This window comes from Typopeltis vanoorti, chromosome 23 (genome assembly GCF_054136105.1).
Source record: "Typopeltis vanoorti isolate ZY-2024b chromosome 23, IOZ_Tvanoo_1.0, whole genome shotgun sequence".
Lineage (NCBI taxonomy): Eukaryota > Metazoa > Arthropoda > Arachnida > Uropygi > Thelyphonidae > Typopeltis > Typopeltis vanoorti.
This window is the reverse complement of record NC_143571.1, coordinates 17,064,616-17,085,851: the sequence shown is the minus strand read 5'-3', so window position 1 is coordinate 17,085,851 and position 21,236 is coordinate 17,064,616. Positions and strand designations below refer to the sequence as shown.

Below are 21,236 nucleotides of genomic sequence, written 5' to 3'. Positions count from 1 at the left end.
TGTTCCACTGTGTACATCTACCAATTTATTAGTGTGTTTCGTCCAATACATTACTCGCTAGAGGGCTCTGAACACGACGTTATTTTATAATCACCCGGTACAAGTAGCCCATTCATGAACAAACTTCTTTGTTTATGCTTCAGTATAGGATTAAAATCAGAATATAAATTTGTCTAGTTATATAACTTCTGACTTCTCCAATCACTTTCTCAGAATGTTCTTTTGCATCCACGATTCTGCAAAATTGGCATCCTCGATTCTTCTGTTTTCATATAAGCCTGTGAACTACTCAATCAACCTTTATATGCAAATGTCAAAGTTGCAATGGATGTGAAGTACTCATTAAAACTGCAATACCATCGACATTCAATTGCAATAAAACATGCCAAGTTTAAGGTGACTGAAATTTAATCTACACGGATGTTTGGGTGATTGACACATGAGAACTAACTGGCCAAAATCCTTTTACAGTCTAACTGTAAACTGAAACCTAATTCCATTCCAACTTCAAGTAGGCTGAAGAAAATATAGTGAATTTCAATGCTACTAAAACACAATGCCTTCTTTCTCATAAGAAATATCTTACTCTACTCTCTCATTTTTCATATGGCAACCAACCAAGATCAATTTTCTCTTGCTGGTCTAACTTTTACATCTAGCATATTCTACCACACAATACATCTCTACAGTCTCCAAAATACTTAGAAATTTTTTTTTTTTTTTATTCTAAATGCCACTTATTTCTGCTCATCTCTTGACATTTTACAAATTCCAGATCCATTTGACCTTAGAATATCATTTTCACATTCCCAGGGTAGTGCACTTAAAGCACTTCCTAATAATGCTTGACGCCATCCAGAGTAATTGAGTCGACTTAATAGTGAACTCAATTGCTTTCTCAGACACTATCTGAATTTATATATATTTTCATGGGCACTACTTCATTGAAATATCACCATGTATGAATACAGGTGGCTGCTAATCAACATCTCACGCTCTTCTTTCATTCTGTCTGCCCCTGATCTTTGGAACAGCCTTCCCCATATTGTTTCCCGGTGAATACAATACACCAGCTCTTCAAGAAACAAGTGAATGGATTCCTTCTTTCTGAGACTTGCCCACAAAAAAAAAAGCAACGGTATGTTATAGATCACGTGATCTTGAGGGAGATGTATACGTGACATAAAAACCAATTTCAAAACTGATATGATGACAATTTCAACAAAGTTCATAAACACACATTTTGCCTGATTTACTACAGCCAGAATGGAATTATTGACATTATTTTGCAAAATTTTAAAATAAAAATGGTTAATGTAGACCAAAACTGAAATGCTACAATTTTAATAAAGATAGCATTTCAATAAAATCTAAACCAGAGAAAAGTTAATATATGCATATACATAAGAAATAGACACAGAAAATGTGCCTTAAAATGAAAGCATTTTGTATCCTTTTTTCTATATTTCATTTTTAGTTGCATTTGCAAATTTTGATAACGATTTTTGCTCTTTTGCTGTTTTAAAGACAGAAACAAATGTTTAGACAGGTTCTAATTTGTGAATGAATCAAGTAAAATTAACATTGCACAAAAGAAATCAAAGTATTTGAGATGTATGATCTGGAGAATATACTGAATATGATAGTAATGGCATAACTATTTCATGTAGTACTAACTTCCTATTGACAATTTTCCTCCAAATTAATCTGTTACCTGTAAAGACACCAAATATTGTCAGATCTTATATTTTTATTCTTCTAAGGCACTTCTTGCTGAATCAGTTCATCTAGAGCAGTATTTCTTAACATTTTTTGGATCATGCCCCACCTAAGCATCTCAAAGATCTTGATACCCCCCCTCTAGCATAATAGTAAGCCAAGTTCTGAAAAAGTATAATATAAATATGTACATGTACATTTTCTAATTGCCCCCCAAAATATTCAAATTTCCCCCGTGGGGAATACGTCCACGTTGAGAAACACTGATCTAGATCTTGGTCTTCCTTTGGGTCTTTTTCCTGCCATCCTGGAAAAAACTTGTTCTGCTAATCTTTCCTCTCTCAATTTTGTTTAAGTGACCATACCACTCAAGGTTAACACTGCTCACACATTTCTGAATACTAACAATATCAAATTCCATCCTAATATCCTGATTTTTAATATACTGCCACTTAGGCCATCTGTTCTTTCCCCTAATCTTTCTCAGAACTATTATACCTATAGTCTCCAGTCTCTGATCAAGTGCTTTTTTTTTTGTTTTTTCTTTCTAACCCAGCTCTCAAATGCATGTTAAAGTGGTTTTTTAACACTATCCTGTTTAATGTTTTGACTAATTTCTTTCTAATTCCATATTAATTTATTCAGTGGGCTTCCTACCATACCAGCTTTGCTAATTCTATGTTCTATTTCCATATTTAATTTGCAATCATTATAATTTATCCCAAAATAAAAGAAACAGAGGGGTGCTTAAGGGTCAAAGCTGTATAACTGAGAGGAGACCTCCAGTTAGCCTTTAAAGGAATGCAGAGAAACGACCAGGGCTTCTGACCTAATGTCCAATCCTCACCTTCTCGTGGTGCACCCTGTTGGGTATCTACCTGGATACTGAACAAACGAGGATGGGCTGGCAATTTGGGATTTAGCCAACCAAACTGTATTCTTATTGGCTTAAACAAATAGACAAAATGATGGTACAACATGACAAAATTTCATGCTGGCTGGGGCATTGCCCAGTTAAACAAGGCCCCCGTTGTTTTCGCCAGGGTGAACAGCGAAAAGTCAGCTATTGGAGCAAATCTGAAAGCACACCCCAACTCAAAATCACCAGAGTTAAAGATCGGTGCTATCAACATAAGAAGCCTGAATGGCAAAGAAATGGAGCTAGCTGAGGAATTAGATAAGTACCAGATCGACATAATAGGGGTGACTGAAACAAAAAAAGACAAAAACTGGCGAGATCTTTCTGAGCAATAAATACAAAATGTTATATTCAGGCAATGACAATCAAGGAAAAGAAGGAGTAGCCATAGTATTCAACACAAAATATGAGGCTAATCTTCTTGAATGGCAGTCAGTCTCAAGTAGAGTGATGTGGGCAAATATCAGAATGGGGAATTGGATAATGAGACTTATTTGTGCCTATGGTTCTACTAAGGTAGAAGTGGAGGAATTTTTTGAGACTATAGAAAAAGCTACTGACACAATGAAAAATGAAAAGTTGGTCCTTGTTAGGGATCTAAATAGCAGAGTAGGAAATGATTGTGAGACATACAAAAATATTTTGGGAAAATTTGGAGAAAAGAGCAAAGCTAATAATAATGGCAAATATCTGTTGGATTTCTGCTCAGGACATGGACTGGTTATTACTAACACCATGTTGCAACATAAAAATGTGCAAAAATTCACATGGAGAGAAGAGGCAAAGAATAAGGAAAGTCTCATTGACTATGTTATTGTTGATAGTGATGCTTTCTCCCTGGTGCAGGACACCAGAGTGTACACAGGATTTGAAATTGGAAGTGATCACTATTTAGTCTTGAGCAGGATAAAATTGAATTTCATATTGAAAAGAATAACATGTAAGAAAGTTTTAAAGCGAATAAAAGTTGAGCAGCTCTCAGATGTGAACTATAGACTAAAATACACAAAGATTATTGAAGAAAAAATGAAAGAGTTTGAATACAGGAATCAAACCTTGGAGATTCAGTGGCAAACTCTGAAGAAAACATTGAGTGATTCTGCCAGAGAGGCATGTGGTGAGGTTGTCTGCAAGGATAGAAAAATCAGAACTCCATGGTGGACACAGGAAGTTAAAGAGGCAGCTAAGGAAAAGAAGAAAGCATATCAAAAGTTCCTGGCAAATAAGTCAGCTTGTGCTCTTAGAGCATACAGAGACAAATGTAAGAAAACTAAACACTGTGTAAAACTAGCTACACAAAAGTCATGGGAGGACTTTGGCAAGAACATAGAAAATAAATATCAAGAAGGTGTCAAAACATTCTGGAGGTTGTTGAAGCTTAGGAATGGAGGAAAGAGTGCTGTAAAAGGAGTTCGAGATGATAAAGGTGACATGAAAACAGGAGAAAAAGATATCCTTGAAGTATGGAGTAATTACTTCAAAAAATTGCTAAATGAAACAAGCAATGATAGCACAGTGGTAAAAAAACACTCAACAGGCACACACTCAGGAATACATATCCATACTTGAAGTAGAAAAAGCCATCAAAGGCTTGAAATGTGGAAAGGCAGCAGGAGTAGATGATATTCAACCAGAAATACTGAAATATGGTGGTAAAGTCTTACAGTGGCTGCACTGCACTGCATAATTCAGAAAGCCTGGACAGAGGGACGAATTCCCGATGATTGGAGTAGAGCTCGAATAGTACCTATATATAAAAAGGGAAATAAAACTGAATGTGAGAATTACAGAGGTATTTCCCTATTGAGTGTTCCTGGCAAGATCTATGCAAGCATACTTGACAAACGGTTGAGAATAATTGTGGAAGAAAAGCTTGGTGAAGAACAAGCTGGATTCAGGCCAAATAGAGGTTGTCAGGATCAGATCTTCACTTTACAACAAATAGTTGAGAAAGCATGGGAATATAACAAAGATCTGTATTTAAGTTTTGTCGATCTGAAAAAAGCATATGACAAGGTGCCAAGAGAGAGAGAGAAGCTATTCAATATGCTACAATTATATGGTGTCAATGGGGCATTATATCAAGCAATACTTAGTCTTTATTTGAGTTGTAAGTCAGCAGTTAGAATTGAAGGAAGTACAGGAAGATGGTTTAATGTTAAATCTGGTGTGAAACAAGGATGTACATTATCCCCTCTGTTATTCGTTATCTATATGGATCACATTATGAAGGAAAAGTGGTGTTAAACATGATATCAGAATTGGAGATTTTAATGTCAGCTCTTTGCTTTATGCGGACGATGTTATACTTCTAAATGAATCTGCTACAAGTTTGCAAGAGTTCCTGACTAAATTGAATAACTGTTGTAATAGATATGGTGTGAAGGTCAGCATTAAAAAGACAAAGACAATGAAAATAGGTAGAATTATTGAAAATGTCAATTGTGTTGTGAATGGGGAACCTGTGGAACAAGTAAAACATTTCAGCTACTTAGGCACGATTTTTACTGAAGATGGTAAATTAAATATGGAAATAGACAACAGAATCAACAAAGCAGGTATGGTAGGAAATCAATTGAATAAATTCATGGAATAAGAGAGAAATTAGTCGGAACACTAAATTAGCTGTATACAAGACAGTGTTCAAACCAGTTTTATCTTATGGATCTGAGAGCTGGGTCAGAAGTAAAACACTTCACCAAAGACTAGAGAACGCAGATATGAGAGTCCTAAGAAAGATTAGAGGCATGAACAGATGACATCAATGGCAATATCATATTAAAAACGAGGTTATTAGGAAAGAACTTGACATTGTCGGCATCCAGGAATGCATTAGCAGAGGTAACCTCAGGTGGTATGGTCACTTAAACAGAATGGAAGAGGAAAGATTAGCAAAACAAGTGTTCTCTGCCAGGTTGGCAGGAAAACGACCCGGAAGAAGACCAAAGTGGTTTGATATGGTACAATGTGCCTTAGACGATAGAAATATAAGATGCGATAATGTTGGAATCTTTCCAAGTAACAGACTGATTTGGAGGAAAATTGTAGATAGGAAGTTTGTAATGATGTAAATTTTTCATGTAGTACTATCATATCCTGTACACCCCATGAGCGTACATGTCAGGAATTTGATGATGATGATAAAAGAAACATTTTATTTGTTCTATAGGTTCTCCATTCAAGATGCAGTTGATGTTTTCAATGCTTCTGCAAATTTCAGTCCTTTTATTGCTTTATTTTCATACCAAATTTATTACTGCAGTTATTTGTGTCAGTCAAGGAGACCTGCAAACCTGTGTTAGATTTATTTAAGAATGTAACATTATATACATAAAGTAGAGAGCTAAGATTAACACCTCTAATTTCTATATCAGGTTTAATGCCACTTTCCTTCATAATGTGATCGACATTGATGAATAGCAGTGAAGAAAATGTGCACCCTTGTTTAATATCTGATTTAACAGGTGAGATTTTATATTGTACTATAAAATTTTATAAGTCAACAATACAGTTTGATCAGCTAAATCCCAAATAGCCAGATCATCTTTGTTCAAAACAAACTAGGTCAGAAGCCGTAGCTTGTTCTGAACAAAGATGATCTGGCTATCTTCACAGTTATATGTTTTATTTTGAAGCCATATTCTGAACATGTTAATTAAATTAAACTGTGAAGCATAAAACCTACCAATGTTACTTAACTACTTGGCCCCTTGAGATGTTTATATAATCCAAGTTTTAGCTCAGGAAGGATCCTACAGGAATAAAAAGAATGCATGATATTCCCATATCAAGGATGGTGCAAAAATTGTAACTACCAATAACTACTTATCAGTAGAGTGGTAGTGAAGATTTCAGAGAAGATGGTAAGAACTCACAGAAAAGAGTTGACAGACAAGCTACACTTTGCAAGGAGCAGCATGAGTTGACTAAAGTCAGATTAGAAATAATTTGCTCATATTTATAATATTATTGTACAATGACTTGGATAAAGGGAATGGATGCACGACGATACTATTGGACTTTGGTAAGGAATTTGATAGGTTACCACATAAAAGGCACAAACTGGATGCGAGTTCTTTATATTTTGAGAAAGTGAACAAAATAAGCTTGGTGCGTTGTCAGATGCAAACGCTTCAAAAGAAGTGTACACTGGTGATGATATGCTCTACAAGCCAGTGACTCATTTTTTCTTAAAGATATTTGTATTGCATTCTGGGTCTATAATTAATTATAGATTACTGAACAATGCATGTGTTAATAATAAATCAATAGATAAAATGAAAAAATAATAGCAGTGATATGATTAGGCATCATGTTTAAACAAAGTGACCTGAACTAAAATGTGCATATGTGGCAATTAACACATGCATACGAAGTCTTCTGAAAGACAGCCACGTGTCCATTGTTAAATTACTGTCAAATGAATGAATGCAACCAACTAAATCAAGAGGGAGTCAGAAATTGACTGAAAATTAATATTTGGCTACAAGAATGAAAAAAACAACAACAACAGTACTGCATCAGCAGCAGCAGTTTAAAAAAACATTACCCAAACCTCATCAAGAATGGTTATATCAATTTACCAAAAATCTGGGAGAGAGACAGTCATTTTAAAATTGAATTAATACTTGTCAACCTTTCTGTATCTAACAATAGATAATGCCAACTAGGACTTCAGTTCTTTGCGGTGTCTGTTACAATTTCCAACTGCTCCCACTACTAATTAATTGTTTGTGTACTGTGACAAACTGTCTATGCTCTGAATGCTGGGTAGAAAACCAGTGAAATATTAGCAACTAATTAAATATATGTATTAATTTATTTTCTAATTAGTGTTGTGTTCTATATCAAACCCTGAAATAAAAAAATAGCTCAACATGAACTACCAACATATAAGCCTTTCAACTGTCAGAACAAATGAGAAGTGATATGATATGCAACTGGTAATATGAATAAGAGGGTGGCTGACCAAGATTTAGTATATAGTAAAGCAGAATCAACTGGAAGTTAAGTGAACAGTGATGTCCACTGCTGTGACACATACGTTAATGATACTAAACAGACCGATAGCATAGGCAAAAGGATAAGTAATGGTTGCTAGTTCAATGTGGCAAGATTATGTACTTTGGGATGAAAAAGTTCATGAGCAGCAGCATATTAAATTAATGGAACTGTACTATAAGAAACTGGTGAAAGCAAGGAGATTTAAGAATGGACACTGAACTCAGGTTCAGAAGAAATATTGCAAAAGTAGCCAAATCTCTCTCTCCCATTTTTACTCATCGTTTGAACTACTCTGCACAGATTTGGTTACCTGGATTTCTTGGAGATGAGAAATTGGAGAGATTTGAAAGACAAGTGATCAAGATGGTCACTCTGCAGAAAGCTTTATATCATGGGTAGTAGGTGAATGTTTGAGTTACAAAATTCTGTTTATGAGAGAAAAGAGGGATAACAGAACGCAGGTTATTGAGGGAGTTTTACAGGAGAGATGCAGAAGAAAATTTTTCAATACATGGAAGGTTATGAAAGGCGCTAGTTAGCAAGATGTGAGGCCTAGTTCTCTCACCGCCACTGGTAATACATCCCACTTATGTGGAACAGATTACCAGAGATAGTAAGCTTTATCAGTAATTGGTAAATTAACTAATCCATTCAAAGGTTAGTTAAGAGTATGGTTATAGTGTTATAATGAGGGATTATTTATTTATTATCAATCCTCATTTGTTATGAGATTTTCTCTATAACGATTATTTCTATTTCCAAGTGCTTCTACATATGCACAAGGGTTCAATTCCGATTGGTGCAATGACTTAACTGTTTCAGAATCCGAAAAAATCACTGACTCAAGACCAAATATAAAATATGCACATTTAATAAAACAAAAACAATATACACGCTTCAAATAAGATTACACAAGTAACTACAAAATTAACTAGATCCAAGGCCTTTTAAAATAAACTTACACTTTAGAGATCACCCATTCTCTGACTCATTCTATTACTGGTTTGTTTAACATATACTTAATGACATCTACTAGACTAAACACCTTATTTACACAATAACAATGTTCATAGTCAGTTTCTTTGTTAAGGCCTTTTTGAGAAGATAAGATATTCTTCTTCTTTTCCTTATGATCCTTTCTCACCCTTATGTAGCACACATTATTCCTCCTGACTCTGAAGTATAGATATTCTGAATTCGCCGGAGTACTCTTACCTCATACAGTTCGATTTTGTTAATTTTTTTGTATACCAGCAAAAAAAAAAAAAAAAAAGTTTCTTCTACTGCTTTATCTAAATTGCTAAATTCCGTCTCCTTTTCCAGTAGAAATAACAGATAGATCTGGCGTCCTTAAAACAGATGAAAATTTCCAATCAGCGTTTCCTCGAACATTCCTATAGAATGTCAATTTCAATATTTTCTTTTATTTACCAATACTTATTTACAGTCTTAACTCCTACACTTTAAAGGCTCACAGTTCTATGATTCCTTTTTTCAGAATCTTCTATTAGTATTCATGTTCACAAACCACACAGTTACAGCCTTATGACACAGTACATTGCCTTTGCTGAAAGAGACAATAGAAGTTCCATAGAAATGCTACAAAGTAGCAAGCATTGCATTGCCCTGAATGTTCATATACCTCTGTTTGTTTGCAGCTATAACAGAGGTCCAAGACCAAGAAAAAACAGAATATACCATCACAATGCCACTTCTGAATTTCATAGTTGGGATTACACACTCCAGTAAGAGTTCACCAGGCATCTGTAACACCTGTTCAGTAGAGGGTGTAATGTGATTCATTGATCCAAAACAGCTTTTCAAGCTTCCACATCCTACTGTACACATTTCATGCACTACTGAAGACTATGAATGTTGATTAGGGTAATGTGGGACTTGCATATTACAGTCCTACCATGGAAACCCATGCTGTAAGCTTCGGGTTTGAATGCTTTTGCGCAGATTCGTGCGCCAGTTGATGCCTGGAACTCCGCAATGTCTAGGCCTAATCCTAGACACTGAACTGAGATTCACAACTCATATTACAAATACATCTAACAAAGCTCTTCTTAAAAAGCTAATATGCTCAAAAGGCTTTGTGGAACAAAGTGTGGTGCAAAACCGAAGACACTCAAAACGGCATATACGGCACTCATACGACCACTATGGAATATGCCTCAATCTGGCCTCTAGCTTCTACTAACTCAAAAGAAAAAGTAGACAGAGTACAATCAAGAGCAGTAAAAATTATCATAGGTGCAGTCTCATCCACAAATAATTTAAAAGCTCAAGAAGAGTGTGAGCTTCACATACTAGAAGACAGAAGAAAACTCTCCACAGTTAAATTCACTAATAGAATCAGGAGCCACCAACAGGTTCACATCTGACTCGGAACTTTCGATGTCCGGACAAGAAAATCTAGACTAAAGAGATCATCTACGTTACAATATGATCAAGAAATTAGAAAACAGATTGACTTAGAGCAGTGTTTCCCAATGGGTGGGTCACGACCCGGCACCGGGTCACAAAAGATAAATGCCGGGACGCCTAAAAAACTCTCAAAAACCTAGGTGTTCCGTTTTGGGGTTTGTTTTTTTTTCCGAAACTCTAAAATACGAGTAAATAGTGTTTAATTAGGACTAATGAATAAATAATTTAATTAATAGACGAAAAACGCACTCCATCCACGTCGTCATTTCACAGTCTCTTTGTTCGCGGTAGAGTAGCTCAACTAATGGCGAGGCTGCACGGCAGCAACCTTGGCACCAGCCGAATCGTTTGGCAGTCTGGCATTTGTTTTACTCGCCCACCACGTTAAGCATCAAGAGAGAATGTATTTTTTTTGTATTTACTGATTACATGTACCTTGCCCGGTGGGTTCGGCTGAACCGTAATTATTATAATTGTTTCTAAATAATTTATTTCATTCTTTCTTCATCTCATTTGCCATTACCCATTTAACGATGGATAAATGGGTAATAAAACAAACAAACAAACAATGTGCAGGTTACAAACTCTTCGATTAGCACCAATGAACAATCAAGTGACATGCAGCCAGGCACAAGTTCTGAGAACAGCACTAACAAATGACAGCACGATGTGTTGTCTACTACTCTTACAAAAAAAGAAGATGCACTGGACCCGACAGTATTCTGAGGATTACATACATTTCGGTTTCATCAAGGGTGCTGATGACAAACCATTATTGTTATTTGTTGTTTGTTATTTGTGCGGCCCTTTCAAACGAAAGGGCCGCACAACAAAGTTGAAGTGACATTTGGAATTCAAACATCCAAACTACAATAATAAGCCAATAGATTTCTTTATAAATAAAAAGAGAAAACTAATAACTACCAAGAAGGCTATGTCTTCAAATTTTTCTCAGAGAGCTCAGTCTGAAAACCTTGTAATGGCTTCTTATGAAATATCAAAATTAATTGCTGGAACTGGTTATCCTCACAGTTGCCGAGAAATTAATAGTTCCAGCAATGAAAATGTTAGCATCTCAAATATGTGATAAAAAACAGGAGAGCCAAGTAAATATGCTGATGCTATCAAATAACACAGTGAAGCATAGAATCACAGAGATGGCAGATAATATCGAAGAAACTGTCGTAGGTCACTTAAAAGAGTGCAATTTTTTTTCCTTGCAAGTCTATGAAAGTACAAACATATCGGACAATGCCAATTTAATGTGTTTTGTGAGATACAATTGTGACAATATAACTCACACAGAATTTCATTTTTGTATACCTCTGACAACAAGAACAACAGCTGAAGAAATTTTTAATTCGATTGCAAATTACATCAATGAAAAGGGCATTGAATGGAAGAAATGTGTGGGACTGAGTAGCGATGGAGCCCACGCAATGGCAGGCGCACGTCCTGGACTTTTTCCGAAGTTAAACCCATGGCACCAGACTGATGGGTGCATTGTAGCATTCAGAGAGAATGCATTGGCCATCAAAAGAATGCCATTGCTTTTAAATGCAACTATGCAAGACTGCATACAATTTATAAAAACTTTATAAAATTCGTCCACTGAATTCAAGAATATTCTCTGCGTTGTGCAAAGAAATGGGGAGTGAACATGAACATCTTCTTTTACACTGGGAGGTGCGATGGCTGTCAAGAGGGAATGTTTTAAGAAGACTTATTGAAATGAAGGATGAAGTTTTAATGTTCTTAGACAAACATCCCCCCAATGGCTAAGGATGTAATATTTGAATTCAAAGACAGTTTTCATGATGTCAATTGGTTAATCAAGGTTGCCTACCTTTGTGACATTTTTGAATAATTTAAATCTGACATTACAAGGTAGCACTGTATTTAAAGTGCAAGAGAAGGTAGAAGCTGCAACAAAAAAACTCAATTTGTGATCCTGTCGTGTGGAAGCATGGAATTACAAATCTTTTACAAAGCTAATAGAATTACAAAAAGAGTATTATATGAGTTCCATGCCAGATGAGATTTCAGCTGCTATCAAGCAACATATGCTAGAACTGCAGGCAAGTCTGAAAGAATATCCCCCCCACCCCCAATCAACAGCAAAGCATGGATAAGGAACCCTTTTACAGTGAATGCAGAATCTGAGACAGAATTGTCATATTCAGATACTGAATTTATAATTGAACTGTCGTGTGATATGGCACTCAAAGACATCTTCAACACAATACCACTGATGGATTTTTGGCTATCTTGCCGGCAGGAGTACCCAGTTTTAGCAAAAAAAAGCGATAAAATTTCTAATGCCTTTTTTCACAACCTATAAGTGTGAAACAGGCTTTTTCAACACTGGTTTTTCTAATAAATGATCATCTTTTCCTCCAAACCTGAAGTTTCTAGTTAACAAACAACAGCATCACATTTCTCATTAATAAATTACTTATTTGTTTAATTTCTTTATATTTTTGTAAGAGTAAATGCTTCTTTATTATAATAATAATCATAAATGAAAACTATGAATATTAAAATCTGTTTTATTTTACCTATTGGCCATAAAAATTTTAGTGGGTCACGAAGATGAAGTATTAAAATAACCAGGCCACAGAAAAAAAAGTTTGGGAAACCTTGACTTAGAGCACCTATTCATTGAAATAAGCAAAGAGCCATTCTTTTCCACTATTCTACAAAAAACACAATGATAAACTTAAATCTCCTCGAACCTTGTTCAAAATAGGATTCGTAGCAAGAAAATAAAAGGAAAGGACTTGACACTATACATCACTCAAATAATCCAAACCATGTCATTGCCTACACTGATGGATCATCTGATGAAGCACGCAACTAAGCAGGTTCAGGGATTTTTCTAACTCTACCTAGAGGCGAGGAAATGCAAATCAAAACCACAGCTGGCAAAATAGCTTCAAACTTTATTGTGAAGAATTAACAGCCATACAAACAGCTCTCAAATCCAGTAATAAACATTACAGAAGGAATAACCATCTACAGCAACTCAAAATCTGCACTTGAGGCATTAAAAAATAGAAAAACAAAACTCACACAGGAAATTCATGAACTACTAACAACCTTAAATTTGAAAAATAAGAACTGCACACTGCAATGGATACCAGCCCATGTAAATATTGAAGGCAATGAAAAAGCAGACAGACTAATCAAAGAAACAAGATACTTACCTCAGAAATTACACCTACTATCACTAACTGAGGCTAACTCTGTCGCCAAAATAAGATTGGTTACTAACCATCAAGAAGAAAAATGAAATCTGTGAAATTAATGAAAATAGAGAAATTACCACAATCATCACCAGACAAAGGACGGAACATTTTAAAGGCACGAAAATTCAGCCAGACGGCAGTAGAAGCTATGAAACATGCAAAAAAAAAAACTGTCCAGGAGTTGAACTAACACCTGCCTGTATTTATTCTTATACAGCAATTGCTGCTCTACAGAAAATTGACATAACCCTATAGAAAAGCTCTACTCCATCAAAGGTGAACAGATTGCCAAAGCGGTTCTACAGATCCACGGTCATATCTAGGAGCTCTTCAATGGACTTGACAACAAAAACAGCAACCCCTACAGTCATGTTCGATGAGTGTAGTGGGTATTGCCCTGTCTGCAGTTAACTTCCTGTGTTTCCATCTCAGTATGGTATCACCGACTGTTGACCTGGGATAGCCCAATTTGCCAAACAGATAGGTCTAAGATATGGCATCCTATCACAACCCTTCTTCCAAACTCCATCAGCTCCCTTCTTGTAGCCATTTCACCTGGAGAGTGGCACGGACTTCGGAGCATATTCCTCCAATTTATACTGGCTACAAACACAACTTGTTACATGGCATGATGCACAGTGCACATGGGGGGGGGGGGGGTCCTTGACCTTTGTCAAAGTGGTATGTGTGTGTGTATCAAAAATAGTTTAATAACAGCTAAATTCTGAAAGACCACAGAATATACAAAATTATTTAAAATAATTTATTATAATGCAAGGAAATCTTTCTAGGTAAAAATAATCACAAGAAATATTTTTGGCCAAATGAAATTATAGATTTTTTTTTTTTTTATTGTGCTAATACATAATGTATATTGAAACAAAGATGATTTTTGCATCAGATAAGTTGCCAAGTGGACAGTGCTTTTAGTATTGAACTGAGAGACAGCAATGAGGTTCAAATCCCAATCAAATCCAATAAGCACATCCTGCTTACTGGAAGCCTGAAGCAGCTTGGGAAAAAAAAAAAAAAAAAAAAAAAAAGATGTTTGGTCTCTAGAGCAGAGTTTCCAAATTAATAATGCAGATTGGATAAAGATTGGATAATGTACAATTGTATATAGGAGATACTGAGATAGGAGTGAGATACTGAGATTGGATAATGTACAATTGTATATATAGGAGATACTGAGATAGGAGTGTTGGTAGCTTGCTCCACCATTGCAATGAGTTCTCCTGGTGTTGTACCACCTTATCCCAGTCCTGAAGATACTTTCAGGCGCAAACTTTGTTTGCTCACACTTGGATAAAGGATTAAACTAAATTTATTATACTCTAACCAAGTGAAAAATAAACTTTCAACAATGTACAATTGGTTTACAACTTTCATGAGTAGAATTCTCAAAAAATTAAAAATTATAAAGTAACAAGTCTGATAATAATGAGGATAGTTTAAAATCTTAAAATGTTATGGCTAACTAAATTGGCTTTCACTAGCAAGGAGTGTTTAACTTCTTCCTCAGTCTGCTACTACAATTATACCCATTTCTGGTTGTTTGCAGGAGTGAAAATACCCCAAAAATAGACAAAGGGGGATCTTGCTGCCACTATCTAAGAGTGGCTTTATGCAGGGCAAGGGTTCCTAGATTCAAATATCAACAAGCCTGGATTATTTGAACACTAGTCTTTTCCAGGGAAGAGACATGAAGTCACTCAGCTACAGAGACATGGAGCACTGTCTTATTACACACTATAACAGAAAAATACTAAATGCACTTACTTTACAATGAAAACTTGATAAAACTGCATAAGAATATACTAATAATTTTGATTAATATTTATTCTAGAAAACAGTGAATCATCTAAGTTTTTTTTAGTTTAATATATGAAGACAGCATAAGGAATAAAATGCTGGCATAATGGCTTCAATATTACATCACTGTCAGAAAGACATCAGCATTACAACATAAAAATGTTGATAGTGGTGATGAGCAGTAAACGGTAGTCGGATAATTAAATAGTGGGGGAGACAGATGTGTGTAGCAGAGTGGAATGATTGCCCTCCTGTGATGAATCCTTGGAGGTATCACATAATGCAACACAAAAACAAAGTAGAAATGATTAGACAAAGCTTGCAGTCATAAGGAGGAGGTTTAAGAAGCAGTTTTGCAAATCAGAGTTTATTTATTAGGTTAAGTTGGTTTTTAAGATCTGCCAATTGCAAAGTACCATGTTTGTACTTACTAACATGAAGCACAGACCCCCCCCCCCCCCTCTCTATTTGGTTCTGTGCATGTATGGTGTGCTGGTGTGCTAAACTTGACTAAATGTAGCAATCTTCCAGGCTGTCCATAAGAGAAACTTTGAGTATAATGAAATTAACATACTCTTGGAACTGAGAGGATAGGGAGCTGGTCCAAAAGCAGATAAGGGCAAGCAGTTTGATAACAAAGCAAAGGCATTTTTCTAGTGTTTTTTTTTTTTTTTTTGAGATGCCTGGTTATAAGAATAGTAATAGCATTATTGTAATATCTCTATGTTGAAAGAATTATGAAATGGAGATAAAGTATTTTCTTAGGTCTGTTAAAATTGTAGCCATCACAAAGAGTGAGGGACATTGTTACATTCATCTGTGAGCTAATGCCTGGTTAGAAGAGAGGTCAATAGCTACTGGTTTTATAATGCATTACTGGGTATGATGAGGATCTGCCACTACAATTACAGTCACTCAGGTCAACCAGGCACCATGCAAAACAACTATGCTTTATTACAATATGTACAAAATGACATTTTCGAATCAGCACTGGATTTTAAAAACATAACCTAACCTTCATAAATATGATTGTCAGACTGCCCAAGATGTAAGAAACTAAGTCTTAGACTTCTTGCTCAAAAACCAAGGTTACTGCCTGCACTACAGAATGCCATCCTAGGACTAAGCTTTCAGTCTAATTACTTCCACTTTGTTTTTGCTTGTGTGCATGATACAATTATTAGCAATGATGTTTCTGTGAGACAAAATATTGGAGCCATTGAACCAATGCTCAACTCATTCTTTGTCCTGACTTCATTCCATTAAATACCCAACTGGCCTTGAGATGTATATGAAGTGCACATGAAAATTATAATACTATTACTATTACACTGAAGTAGGGATATGAAGTACACGGGGAGTGCTATTTTCACATACTGAAGTTTAAATTGTCAAAAAAGCATCAACCAGCATTGCATGATTAGAAAATCACCTAAAAATTGTAACAGTGAAAAGAATTTAGTTATGCTTGAAATTATGTAAAACAAAATCTTTTACATGCCAAGTACTGTACTAGAATATTTGCAATTTTACTCATATGGATTAGAATTTCATACTTCTTAAAACTGTGAAATTTAGGCATTGCTTTAAAGAGCAGTTGTTTTGTTTACTTACTGTATTAATGAAAAAAGTTAAAAATCAAAACAAAAAAAATTCAATTAAAAATACCACTTAAAAAGTTTGCTAAAATAACTTAAGGACTTACAATATTTCGTGAATCTTTATACAGGATCTTAAGCATATCCATTGCTTTAATCATACTTTGCATGGCCATAAAAATATTTTGGTACACCAACTTGATAAATCCTTTTTTGTCTTCATCTGAGTACCCTGATCCATGAATAATTCTCATCTGCTTGATGAATGTACTTTTTCCTGATTCTCCAGTTCCTACAAAATGATTACTCTACTTCACAATGTTTTCTTTATAAAATTATAACATTAACAATAAATATTATAAAGGTGAAAAAGCTGCATGTCCAATTAAAGTGTTATTTAAAAACGTTTCCAATGGAAGAAGAGAACAACATTCCAGACCAGTTCCTTAAATGCTTTTCTAAGTAACACTCTAGAATCCAGGAAGAAAATTGTTCAAGTTTTTATGTTAACAATTGTGGTCACAAGACAAAGCCAGTGAGCTCATAACTGTGGTATCCAATTATCCAAAGAAGTGTCATTTATTGTAATAACAAAAATAGCATAATAAAAGGTTAAATAATGACAATAAGATTTTATATAATTTCAAATGATTCCCAGCTACAGTATTAGTTTTGTTTTTTGAAAAAGTCTCCATGCAGCCTCGATTTACTTGATTTGTGATGAATTCATTAAGTCAGATTACCCATTTCTGTATTTATTATGCAAATCACAAGTAAAAAAAAGTCCCTCTTATTTTCAAAACAAAAAAATCAGCTAACACCTTTTATTCCCTTATAGCTACACAGGCCCTGTTATTTTAACATTTTAAAATGTTTCTAACAATCTGCAAGACTTGCCCTCCCAAGGATATAGTAGTTTACCAAGGGTACAACGTTATAGTTGAATGCATTTTGTGCACACATACAAAAATAATGGCTTTGAATAAGGGCTATTAAGAAGGTTAAGATAACTGCAAGTTAATTTAATTAAAACAAAGTTATTTTAGGGTGGGGAAAGGACAAGAGGGCATCCTTGGAAGCTGAGAATGAATGCTGCTAAGAAAGGGCACGAGCACTAGTGATGTGTGATTAGAATGGATTGCCACTGGATGTTGTGAGTGCAAGCAGTGCGAATGAATTCAAGAATAAGTATGAAAGCTGGTGCGTGTAGTATGTGGCCTCCCTTGATGAGTCCCTGACTCCCTGAAGGTCTCTCTTAATAATAATATTTGAATGTTGCAAAATTATACTTTTTTTTTAAATTTTTATAGCACTACAATATTCGGCTAACCTAAATATGGCTCCTTACATACACACCAAAAATCTGAGATCACATGAGATTGTGAGCCCAATAATCAAGATCCTCTTAGGTTCTTGATTGCTAGTCCAATTAAGAATGTAGGGTTGTGCCATTTATAACTGTTTGCATTCTTTCCGTGTGAACATTCTTAAGAATCTTTTCCTATTGACAAGAAATAGTAAAAGACCACAAACACTTCACACCTAAAATTAAGATTCCAATACACAAGATGTTTCATTATAGCTTCCGTAGTGCAAATGGAAGAAAGATGGTACACTACACCCTTCGATTGGAATTGGCCTAAGTTCGATTCTTGTCGCGATGGGAGGAATCTTTATCTGGACGATTTTCAATCGAAGGCGAGTTAGCCGATCTCATATGGAGGTAGCAGGGTTTTTTCTCCTGGAAACTCGGGTTTTTCATCCCACATACAGACAAATCGGCCCTTCAGAACACACGCAATTTACAGACATAGAATACCAGTTGTGGTGGTGGTGATGGGCAGTAGATGGCGTTGATGGAGATGATTCGTAGTAGAGGTTCGATGTAGTGGTTGAGACAGTTGTAGGTGTGTCCTCCCCCGATGAGTCTTCGGACTCCTTGGAGGTGTCAGGATTAATTCATGGTAGCCTCAACTCACTTTAGATTGATGAATGACTGAGTGACAGTCACAGAAAGAGTCAGAAACTTATATCTCTCAAGCACAGAAGAATAGGATTGTGATAAAAAAAATAAAATAAAATAAAACAAGAACATGATATAGATGAAGCAAGGAACATCAATCAGAAGTACACAATATATTCAATATTCTCTTGCTCTTTTCTCTTAGGAGGCAAATGTAGTTTGGGAATGTAAGCTTTCTGTCAAAATATGAGTCCTAAGAACTTGAACTCATCAGAATAACAGTTTGTCAGGATAATGCAATTCCCTATCAGATGATTAGTCTAGAAAGAAAGTTTTTATCAAAAAAAAGAGGGCTGACTATTACAGGATTCTTTAATATTACGTACCAAAGCTATGTCATGTCATAGCTTTGGTATGTAATATTAAAGAATTACATACTTTTTCCATGTTAAATAAAAACAAACATACTAGATGTTCACATTTCAGGAATGCATTCGACAGATATTTCGAAACAGATGAAGTAGTCTGATGTTGAATCTGTGTCTACAAAAAGCCATATCTGTGTGTTTGATTGTTCAGGATCTTACAAAAAAAAAAAAACTAGTCAGAGTGATAGGATGGCAATTGCATGCTTGGACCTTATCCTGGCTTTGGGAAAACAATGACACTTGTCATGAATCTGGAAATGGTTCTCAGTAAGTAATCTGTTGTATATTAAGAGGAGATCCATGGAAAACATTTTTATCTCATAATGGATGTCATTAACCACCCAACCGGCCAGGACGTACAGGGTATTCGGGATAAATTTGACAGTTTCGTAAGGAAAAAGAAAATCTTCTTTGTATCTATTAAATTTAATGAATTGACAAAAAAACATTACAGGCAGAGTTAATTACAATACTATCAACAAGATTTACTCAAAATAACCACCATTAGCATCGATCACAGCTTCAATTCTGCTTCGGAACCTCGAACAAGCTGATGCTACAGTCTCCCTGAGAAGGGCCGCAAAAACTGTTTTAATTTTATCCATTAACTGGGCTTTTGTATTACTGGAAGTGCGATTGGTGTCTTTTTCAACTGCACCCCATACAAAATAATCCATGGGGTTAAGGTCTGGGGAGTTTGGAGGCCAAACATTTGGACTGGTGAAGTCGTAGAAATTTTCAGACAACCATTTTTGACTTTTCCCAGAGGTGTGGCAAGGGGCCGATTCCTGCTGCCATACATACGGCCTACCATTGGCTACCCTTGTTATCCAGGGCTTGACTACAGTTAGCAACTCCACGAACAAAGCCCGAATTCCAATGCCAGGGTTCTTCAACACCTGTTCCTGCAGATTTGCGAGGAATTCTGCTGTACGAACGCAATCAGATCGTCTGCTAGGGATCTTTCTTCTTGCTACATCCTCGTAGTCACCATTGCAAGTCTCTAGTTCATGCCTGATTGTTTTTACTGTATTCAGGGAGCATTGGGCAGCAGTCGTAATATCCTTATTTTGATGGCGGGCACGAATCATCATGATACAAGTTATTCTCTTCCATGATTCAGGTGGGTTCCAGCTATCCATCCTTTCTGACATCTTGTATATGAATGAAGAAGGGTCCAAACTTTTAAATGAAGAGAAGTGTGTGTTAATACATGTAACTTACGGAAAAATATAATTAATTATAAATATGTCAAATTTATCCCGAACACCCTGTATATATACGTCCAAGTTACCATGGATGTGAAGTGCATATTAAAATTGTAATATCATTGATATTACATTGAAATATGTAATGGATACGAAGAGTAGAGGATTGATGTATTTTATCCATATTGATGCCGACATGGTTAAACCTTTAAAGCACTGGCATGAGAGAGCAGAAGTCTCTTTTCAGTTCCTCTTCAATGAATGGGTTAACTTCTTAAATGGGCTAAAATATACTATAGCCGGTTTGCAGAGAAGTTAAGCCATCATTTCTCTTTGTTATCTGATATTCAAAATTCATAAAGATATGAAGATTCTACTAATATGAAAGATATTAGTAGAATCTTCTAAAATGATTAAAATTGCTTTTGGTTCAGCAACTACACATCCATTATGTTCCAGGATAGACAAATGGTGCATTCTAAATCTACTCTTCATTTTCTGGATTTTATCCCATAACACTATTGGTTATATGACTGACAGATATAAATTTGATCGAAGATTGTTTTTGACTGACATCTAGTTCAACAGCTTTGACCTGAGCATGTTTAAAAGCTATGAGAATTGATGTGTAAAGGTAATGCTGAAATATACCCCATACTCTGGCTTCATCTTTTTGAATACTTGTCACTCAGTTATTAGTTTCAGAAAGAGGAGGAAATGAGATGTTTTTATAATTGTAGTCTTCACTGCCTTGAAAATACAATGTTACATGCATCACTGTCATCAATAGGTATTTGGTTGACTATTACAGGATTAAATTTTTCAAGATGTGAAAAAATATTCCAGTCAGCCATTTTAGTAATTTTCTATCTAAGCAACTATAAAAGAGAGCAATTCTCTTTTATAG

At 35.4% G+C, this 21,236-nt stretch overlaps 1 protein-coding gene across 1 annotated transcript in view; it reads right to left on the bottom strand.

The window, feature by feature from the left end:
* LOC150093658 (guanine nucleotide-binding protein G(q) subunit alpha) overlaps positions 1–21,236 on the bottom strand; it is a 176,939-nt gene that overhangs the window by 93,291 nt on the left and 62,412 nt on the right. Inside the window, exon 2 of the mRNA XM_090413138.1 lies at positions 16,838–17,022. Coding sequence (XP_090269264.1) covers positions 16,838–17,022 — 185 coding nt within the window. The remainder of the gene's footprint in view (positions 1–16,837; positions 17,023–21,236) is intronic.